The 10000-nt window shown below is 41.8% G+C and overlaps 2 protein-coding genes across 6 annotated transcripts in view; both read left to right on the top strand.

Moving 5' to 3' along the window:
• Positions 1–2418, top strand: part of rsrc1 (arginine/serine-rich coiled-coil 1) — a 121221-nt gene extending 118803 nt beyond the window's left edge. For all 3 annotated transcript variants that reach the window (XM_047806468.1, XM_047806467.1, XM_047806470.1), the window contains one exon: positions 2177–2418. Coding sequence is in view for 1 of the 3 variants with exons in the window: in XM_047806470.1 (XP_047662426.1) it covers positions 2177–2269 (93 nt within the window). In the remaining 2 variants the exon portion in view is untranslated. The remainder of the gene's footprint in view (positions 1–2176) is intronic.
• A 2268-nt stretch (positions 2419–4686) lies between these two features.
• mlf1 (myeloid leukemia factor 1) overlaps positions 4687–10000 on the top strand; it is a 9920-nt gene continuing 4606 nt past the window's right edge. Inside the window, exons 1-3 of one of the 3 annotated variants that reach the window (XM_027133698.2) lie at positions 4696–4844; positions 5631–5639; positions 5802–5955. In XM_027133698.2, the coding sequence (XP_026989499.1) occupies positions 4798–4844; positions 5631–5639; positions 5802–5955 (210 nt within the window). In that variant the 5' untranslated portion in view covers positions 4696–4797. Of the gene's footprint in view, positions 4845–5630; positions 5640–5801; positions 5956–10000 lie in introns of all 3 variants that reach the window. The other 2 variants (XM_027133699.2, XM_047806666.1) reach the window with 2 other exon arrangements.

The raw sequence follows: 10000 nt of genomic DNA, 5'->3' as shown, positions 1-10000 counted from the left end.
CGTGTCTGTGTGTGTGTCCTACACGCAGATAACACACGAAGAACCACGCAACATGCATCCAGAAAGCATTAGCAGAAGTCTGTGTGTGTATTAGTGTGTACGAGTGTGTTTGTGTGTGTGTGTGTGTGTGTGTGTGTGTGTGTGTGTGTGGCTCCTGTGACAAAGTAGAGGCCCTACAGCGAATGCTACAGGCAAAACCTTAACTCGACATAAATGATACACTTATCTCCACTCCCGGAGCCACCACACACTAACTCTCTCTCTCTCTCTCTCTCTCTCTCTCTCTCTCACTCTCTCTCTCTCTCTCTTTCTTTCTCACACAGAGTGTGGGATGGAAGCGATCATTCTTTCCTATCCGCAGATTTGATTTCACGCCTTCCGTGTTGTTTGGATGAAAGTAAAGACTGATGAGCGCCGGGGAAGAGTCTCCAACTTCCAAACTTAAGGAACTCATAAGCCCAACTAATGCGGGAATCACTCAAATCCTGCTTTCACGCTGACACCCAAATCACTGTTATGCATTACGCTGTCATATGCGCTTAGGATACGACAGCGTTTACCGTCGCTCTCCCTCCCCTTCTTTCCAAATCGAATCAAGCCGGCGAGCGTCTTATACGAAGCAAACTCGGGCAATTAGAGCCCGAGACTGTCGTGCGTAAACAATATAAAAGAGTTGTTATAATGGGTTACATAGACTTCTGATCTGTGATGTCTGCCATTAGTATATCTCGGCCAAATACGTAAAGTGGATTAAGGCTGTAAATAGATTACCAAGTGATGCCAGCGTTAGAGAAGAGTACTTGTAGGGAATTTAAAATTACATTCCACTGCCGTACTTTGAATATAAAAAGACATCTGAACACAAGCCAAGCACAGCGAACAGGATTAATGAACAGAGTATGCATATATATCAGTTTAAACAGCAATGCTACGGGTAGCGGGCTAGCGAGACGTAATAAGCAAGCCAGGTTTATCGGTTAAATCCTGATATCTATCTTATTTGTTCTAATTCCATGTTCGGGAGTCATCTGTTATTTTCTCTTTGCATTACACATTTCTCCTGCTGCTTGCTTTCCTCCTTTCCTTCTATCCTCCAAAGCAGCTTATAATCGAGTGCAGATCCGATCTAAGCTAGCCGAGGGTTAGGATGCTGTTCGAGGGCCCGACAGCGATCCGTGGGATTCACCGGATGTAAATGTACAGAATGTTTCTCCTTCATCGGCTTTGTCTTGATCTGTACATGTGTAATGACATGATGATAACAGTCTATATAGCGCGGCGTTGTGGCACAACAGGAGACGTCGTCGCCGTACGGCTCCGGGTCGATCCTGAACTCGGGTCTTTGCTGAGTTTCTGTGTCCTCGTGGGTTTTCTTCAGGCTCTCTGGTTCCCTGTTAGCTCTGAAAAATGTGCCAGCAGGTGGATCCGTTACAAAAAATCGCCCCATGTGTGTATTAATGTGCTAGAGAGGGAGAATGGTGCCCGCTAGTGGACAGCCGTCACATCTACACATTTCTTGTGTTCTCAGGACAGACCCCAGGTCCCACCATCACGATGCCCGGCATAAAATAAAATACTGAAGATGAATGAATGAATGAATGAAAAGATCACGATTTATTCCTGGATATGAAATTTTAGTATAACAAATAAATTGCGGCGATGAAACTAGAGTTCAAATCATTTCAATACATCTACTGTAAGTAGAGATTCTTGGCTGTTGTAGAGGAACAAAGTTTTCTAACCCCATTGCCAGTATCCCTCCAAGACCGTCCTACACCAGCGGTACCAGAAGTCCAACGACATCAAATCCCTTCTTTAAATGGTCCAACAGTTTCCTACATTAGCGTTTATGCCTATAAATAAGACGAATGAGCCACACGAGTTCTTGTGGAGATTTTATCGGCTCCGATACACTTTTATATATCGGTTCATTTCCTTCGGTCCTTCAGTTGTCGAGCCCTGTACTAGAGCGTCAAACCCTCATGAAGGACTTGATGATTAGATGATAAGGTGAAATATGGAAATTCTGGAGTTTTGTATAACACCCGTGTGTTACAGTGACACCTGCTGGTGAGCTTTGGAACCATTTGGCATGTCAGAAATTACCACAAAATTCATCAGACTCTCTCTCTCTCTCTCTCTCTCTCTCTCTCTCTCTCTCTCTCTCTCTTTTCAGTTATTCCTAGACAAAGATGAGGCAGAGAGGTTGTGGCTGAATCGACTCCTTTCACTGCGCCAGGAGAGGCTCATGGGAAGTCCTGTGGCCTGATCTCGACTCATGATCTCGACTCATGATCTCGACTCTGCCTCATAAAGATCTGAATATCAGCTTCTTTAATATGTTTTTCTTTTAATCACTGTATTTTCTATTTGATCGATTTCATTCTGGACGCCAATAAACTCGAGTGATTCATTTAATCGTCAGGGGTTTTATTCGATACTTATATCCGACCCGCGTTAATAATATTAATGATTTTGTTTATCGTGTTAATAAAAAAAACAACAAAAAAAACATTAAAACCACCACCTATCTTACACTCTGGAGTCATTGTGTCAGAAACGCACCATAAGGAATATCTGATTTCTGTTAAAAGAGTAAAAATGAATATGGAGAAAAATTACATCATACTTCAGACATCAAACTTCATTTTCCTTCTTTATGTGATGGCAGAAGTGTGATGTATTATAGTTTTCCCAGGAAGTGGCGAAATGAACATACACATTCTCAACCCAAAAGGCTGATTAAATGTTAGTTTTAAACAGTTTTAAGTGTGTGTGTGTGTGTGTGTGTGTGTGTGTGTGTGTGTGTGTGTGTGTGTGTGTGTGTTTCTTTCCTTCCTTCAGCAGGCTGTTTAATGCCTCCTGCCTGCTGGATTGTCTTACATTAAGGTTTCACACTTCCTGAAGTAGGCATGATGACATAATCCCTGTTCACTTGGAGGGGTTTAGCTGATGTATAAATGCTGCAGTTGTCATTAGAAGGATATAATTAGCATCCCTTTAAAGTTGCATTAGGTTTGATTAGTCTTTTTTTTTCTTTTTCTAAATTATGCACTGATAATATATAACCTTACAGTAACACCGCTTCTACTGTACGTTCACAAGCTCATCCATACACGAACATGCCATTCAGACCAGGATTCGGTTTTACAGACAAGATTTTCTCAGCAACTTTTGTTAGGGTCGAGACTTAATCCACCGGGTTTTTAAGATACGCTATATATTTGGGACACGCCTCCAAATCATTGAATTAAGGTGTTCCGATCACTTCCATGTGGTTAGAACGTTCGCCTCACACCTCCAGGGTTGGGGGTTCGATTCCCTCCTCCACCTCGTGTGTGTGGAGTTTGCATGTTCTCCGCGTGCCTCGGGGGTTTTCTCCGGGTACTCCGGTTTCCTCCCCCGGTCCAAAGACATGCATGGTAGGTTGATTGGCATCTCTGGAAAATTGTCCGGTGTGTGTGTGTGTGTGTGTGTGAGTGAATGAGAGTGTGTGTGTGTGTGCCCTGTGATGGGTTGGCACTCCGTCCAGGGTGTATCCTGCCTCGATGCCCGATGACGCCTGAGATAGGCACAGGCTCCCCGTGACCCGAGAAGTTCGGATAAGCGGTAGAAGATGGATGAATGACTTCCGTGTCCACAGGTGTATCAAACCAAGCACCTAAGCATGCAGACTGCTTCTATAAACCTGTGCAATAAGTCTGTTTGTGAAATTTCTTCACTACTAAATATCCCACCGTCAAATGTTAGTGATTAGTTATTATAAGAAAGTGGAAGCATTTGGGAACAACAGCAACTCAGACACAAAGTGGTACATACAATCACAGAGGGGACAGCACAAGTTCATGTGAAAGGAAGTCTTAATACTTCAGCATACAAAGATGGACAATTTCATGCTAACATCGCAAAGCAACGTCCATAAAGACATGGATAAGAGAGTTTGGTGTGAAGGAACTTTGGAGGAACCTTTGGGATGAATTAGTGCGGAGACTGAGAGCCACGTCTTCTCGTCCATCAGTGCCTGACCTCACGAATGTGAATGGTCAAAAATTCTCATAAACATTCTCAGAAACTTCGTGGAAAGAAGAGTCACAGGAGAGTTGAAGCCGTTATAGCTCCATATTAAACCCGACGGATTAAGAACAGGATGTCATTAAGGTTCATGTGCACGTAAAAGCCGACGTTAACAATGTAGTGTAGTTGTAGTGTAATGTAGTTCTACAGATCTTATTTGTACAAGGAATTAAAATAAAAATAAAACCTTTACTAAGTTGTTTCAGCCTCTTAAAGCACAAGGTCCAAAAGCCTGAAGATAACATTTTAGTTAGTTTTATTACATTATAATTAGATTTTATTATTTGCTGTTCACTTTAAATGGAATTTAATACAACCCTCAATAAACAAGTATAAATAATGACCAATAGGGAAAGTGCTGCAAATATGGCAAAAAATGGTGAATAATTATTTTTTAAATTTATTTTATTTAAAAAAAATATTGTCTATTTGTATTTACATATGTGTATTTTTTTTTATTCTTATCTTATTGTTATGGTCTCTGTGTTGTTGTCTTTGTGTACTGGAAGCTTCCTTGGCAATAAAGAGTCTTTTGATTCTGATTCTGATTCTGAATCGAGACGGACGAACCGATTATAGGCAGCCAATGAGATGTCTAGATTGAGATCACGTGGGCCGAGCGAGCTTTTTTAAAGCCCCAGCCAGTTGCGATAGCAACAGTGTTACAGTGTGGAGTCTGACACACAAACCTACAGCATTAAAGTGTTCATTATAAACTGTAAGATGTTCAACAACCTTCTCAAGGACTTTGAAGACGACCCGTTTTTTTCGTAAGTCTCACTATTTATTCTTTAATCATCTGTCTGAAATGTTTGTTTACTGTGTTCTGTTGTCCCTTTGACACGTGAGGCGCACGTGAGCGTGTAAATAATGAGTTACCATAGTTACCCCATTAATAAACATTATACTATTATAATATATACAGATATACAGATCTGATCTTAGGTAATAAAGTAAATATCAGCTTATTTACATGCTCTAATTTATTTACATATTCTAGTTTATTTACATGCTCTAATTTATTTATATATATTCTAGTTTATTTACATACTGTACTTTATTTACATACTCTAATTTATTTACATGCTCTAATTTATTCACATACTCTAATTTATTTACATATTCTAGTTTATTTACATATTCTAATTTATTTACATACTGTACTTTATTTACATACTCTAATTTATTTACATGCTCTAATTTATTTGCATAGTCTAATTTATTTACATATTCTAATTTATTTACATGCTCTAATTTATTTGCATATTCTAATTTATGTACATGCTGTAATTTATTTACATTAATACTAATGTATTTCTCTCTCCTTATAATTTCTTATCTCTTTTTATTTTTCTCAACTTTCTCACTTTTTTTTACTGCCACGTTTAAAGAATAAAGAAAGTTCATTTCCACACACTTGATCTATCTTTTTAAGATAAAACCAAACTATATCGAGTGTTTGATTTTATACAGTATGTGTTTCCTGCTCTCTCAAGTCATTCTCAAAACCTGATTTTATTCCTTTCCTTTCTCCTTCTTGTTTCTATCCCATTTAGCTCAACAAGGTAGGCCTCGTTGTCTTCTGTCCTGTATGTCTTACATCTGTCTCCTTTTCTTATTGCCTGCTTATGAGTGAGATTGTTGAGTGTGTTTTGTTCTAATACCCACACACACGGGTCACATCACACACTCGGGTCTGTTTGTTTTTTTTCTGCTCTGTGCCTTAGTGATCCTTTCCGCATGCACGATGAACGCATGCAAGAAATGATGAGGAATTTTTCGGATCCCTTCAGGCCCATTGTCGCAGACGGCCGGGACAGAGGACGCAGGCAAGAAGAAGGTCAGCCTCGCTCGAGCGTAGCCATCGCCAGCGATCACAGAGTGAGTACCGAGAGCTAGCTTTACTACGTTCTGTATAAACGTCGCCATTGCAAACAGTCATAAAATCAATCAAAACGTAGCACTCGTTCAGTTCACATCCAGGATACAGATGGAGAAACATACCACCAAATATAACTGAACATCACATACACAGTACTTACAGCCGAACTTTAACACGATTCCTCATAACGTATATCTTTAAAGGACAAGTCACATCGAAAAATATCATTAAAGCGCTATAATCAGACGTCGTGTCACGTTGACGGTGTGTTCGTTTCGGTGTTCCTTATCATGCCGTACAGTCACGCCGGCATGGCATCACAGCCCTAATTCAGACGTACGAGTTAACGGACGTCATCCTGTTATCAGAGCCGTTACACTGCATGACATTTGCTGTGTGTATTTTTGTGGATCTTTTGAAAGCACGTCAGACTCCATAACATTTGTTCACTCTGCTTGTCCTGTGAGCAATGTGCTTTACTCCAGATGTTCACCATTCCCGTAGTGAATATTCCCCATCCAGCACCACAGTCCGGTTTGTCAGATCTCATGCTCATACGCTCTGTCCTGGCTGACGAGTGAAAGGAACCCGAACACGTGTCCGAGTAGTATTGTGCCATCTGGACATAGCAGCAGTTAAAATAACAATGCCAGCGTTGGGAGTTGAACAAGTTCATGATGGAAAACTGCCACGGTGTAACCTGAGCCTCTTTACTGGCAGAGTAGTTTGGAGGCTTATTGAACACCTTAGAGAGAGGAGTGAAGCAGGGGGGGTCTTGGTGCAGAGCTATGTTTAGCCCTGGGGGTATTTTTATCTTCCTGGACAACATTGTTCCACTGACACACTGCTATCCCAATCAACCGGACCAAAGACCCTGCTGGGAACTCGACCCACTGGACGTCTAGGCTACTTTTTTTTTTAACGCAGGTTGGCAGACAAAGTATTTGGCTCATATTTGCTTATTAAGTATTTTATACGGTGACTTTTACGGTTGTATAAACACTTCACATACAGTAAATGGATCGGAATATTTCAGTATTTCTCGTTACAGTGACGTTTATAACAAACAGGCAGTTTATTAACATTTATGTACTGTAAGGAGTCTCCAGTGTCAGGGTGAGGGAACTCTTCATAGCTGCTGCTGTGTAAATAGAAACAGATCGAATGTGTTGTAATCGTTGACAAATTGCTGTATTTAAGTGACTAAAATATGGTGTTAAAGCAAAACAAATCAACTAACGTGTACTGACGGGCATCGTATCACCTCACTGTGATCTATTTATTTATTTATTTGTTTGTTTGTAACTGCGGATCTTATCATGCTTTATTCCATTTCATTTCATATTTATATATTTTCTATTAGGAATCATTTTAAATCGAGCTGCTGGTTTTGTTCATGGACCTGATTTTTATTACTGCCGACCTTTTAAACATAACCGTTTATACTTACAGATTACAGTAAAACGTTGTGTTTAAAATGTCGGTTTATTCAGCCGGTGGTTTGTGTGTGTGTGTGTGTGTGTGTGTGTGTGTGTGTGTGACCCCAAGGTCTCATGATGGCCAGATGGCTTGCTATAAGCAGCTTAATGGTGCTAAACATAGTACTTCTTTAACCTCTGCAAATCCCCCCCCTTTGGCCTCCGTGTGGCTTGTATATGTATATAGACTCACCCTCTACTTTAATAGGAACATCTGTGCATTCTGTAATTATGCAGTTATCATTCATTCATTCATTCATTCATTTCCTAACGCTTATCCGAACTTCTCGGGTCACGGGGAGCCTGTGCCTATCTCAGGCGTCATCAGGCATCGAGGCAGGATACACCCTGGACGGAGTGCCAACCCATCACAGGGCACACACACACTCTCATTCACTCACACACTACGGACAATTTTACAGAGATGCCAATCAACCTACCATGCATGTCTTTGGACCGGGGGAGGAAACCGGAGTACCCGGAGGAAACCCCCGAGGCACGGGGACAACATGCAAACTCTACACACACACAAGGTGGAGGCGGGAATCGAACCTCCAACCCTGGAGGTGTGAGGCGAACATGCTAACCCTATGCAGTTATCAGTGTTTGGGATATTTCAGAAGCTGCTGATTTCCTGGGACTTGCACACACAACAGTGCCCAGAATGGTGCAGAAAACAAAAAACATCCCACGAGGATCTGCAGGCTGAAGCAGCGTGTTGATGAGAGAGGTCAGAGGAGAACGACCAGAATAGTACGAGCTGACAGGAAGTCTATAGTAACTCAAAACTATTGTTTATTTCCTGTCAGTCACAAAAAGGGAATCTGAGGATATCCTGGGCACAGATTCACCCAGATTATTGTTCTTGGCTGCCAGAAGTGGAACCCAACGTAGTCTTCGGCTCTTGTAGCCCTTAAGGTTCGATGTTTTTGCACTCGCTGAGATGAGAAGAGCGATTATGAGTCACTAGATTCTTCCTGGAACAAATCCGGCCATTTTTCTCCTCCGTCCGTCATCTACAAGACGTCTCCGTCCACAGAACTCCGACAACTCGGCGTGTTTTGTTTTGTTTGATTTTTTTTTTCCACACTATTCGAGAGAATATGAGCAATATGAGCAATATATGAGCAAAGCCGGACAGGAATCTATTAGAATGAATCAGACGTGACAGGGCAGATTTTCTAGCTTCATTGAGATAATACATGTTTGCTAGCGAGAGCTTTCGTATGCATCATTCACGTGTTTCTGTGTCTGCTGCTGTGTAGAGAGTCTCTCTATCCTCACACACATGCCTCGGCATCGTCTGAGGTCATCAGCTTTCATACACAGAATGCACAAGTGCTCTCAAGTATCATCAGACATGCTTTGGGGGGTTTCCATGCAACACGCATATCCATACACACACACACACACGCACGCACGCGTGTATGTGACACATTCTAACATGCAAGCACCCAACCTGTTCCAGACAGAATTGGCAGTATCGTACTTCTTGGCATTTTCACACTGATTACTTTTCTGTTATTATTACTACTGTATGCACCAACACACCAAGACAAATCCCTGTACACTGAGACTCTACAGTATCTGCCGATAAACCCGATTCTGCTCCTGATTTCTTACTCAAGGCACGAAAATAGCGTACGATCTATTAAGCTACGCTACGTCGTGAATCACGCATCACAATCGTGACACGACGTGACGTAAGGACGCATCCGAGACCGAGGCTTGCCGACGACGTCCTGCTTCTCAGAACTCACGCTTTCTCTCGGTTCCTACAATGAAAGCACTCTTTATTTTTGGGCCTTCTGACTCATCATCCCTCTGTACAGAAAACAGCACCTGGGTGCGAGGAGAAACTCGATGCGATGACATGGCACGGCATAAACCGGCTGTGAGCTCAACTTTACAACACACACAGCTCACAAATTAGGAACGATTTAAAAATATACCGCCGCAAGCAGAAGATGGCAGTGCCCTTCTCTCACGGGGCACGATTAGCCCCTAGCTCTCTTTTACGTGTTGATAGTTTTACAGCAGCGTGACCTTTAAGAAGAGCTGATGCAGCGTTGCCACAACCGCTTCGAAGAAAACAGATCCTCTTTGCTGCGAAATGCCAGAATAATCCTCAATGACAGCCACCAATTTTGTAAAGACCGTGGACCTCTGAGTACTCAGCATGCTTCTAATATACACACACAGTCACCTGTTCACACACACACACACACTGCTCTCTTCTCATCTATGAACACTAGGGTCTATGAAGACTAATGTCTCTTTCAAATCCAATTCAAAACCACTTTGCAATATTTGTGCCTTCATTTTGTAGCCTAATTTTCTTATATGCTGTCGTTTTAATCATGCTATTGTTAGGGGCTGATGCTATCAGGCACATCGAGGAAGGAAATGTTTGCCCGACTCTGCGTTTGGGGACAAATATCCCCAGTTGGTCAGCATCACTGTAAATAGGTCATTTATTCATCAGTCAGTTCCCCTGACAAGGTTTTCACTAACCATTGTCTCTGTTCCTGAAGATTTAGCTTAAAGGCAGGGCCTTTAAGACCGA

The sequence above is a fragment of the Tachysurus fulvidraco genome, chromosome 22 (assembly GCF_022655615.1).
Source record: "Tachysurus fulvidraco isolate hzauxx_2018 chromosome 22, HZAU_PFXX_2.0, whole genome shotgun sequence".
Taxonomy (NCBI): domain Eukaryota; kingdom Metazoa; phylum Chordata; class Actinopteri; order Siluriformes; family Bagridae; genus Tachysurus; species Tachysurus fulvidraco.
Note: the sequence above shows the minus strand (reverse complement) of the source record. Positions and strands in the feature narration are given on the sequence as shown.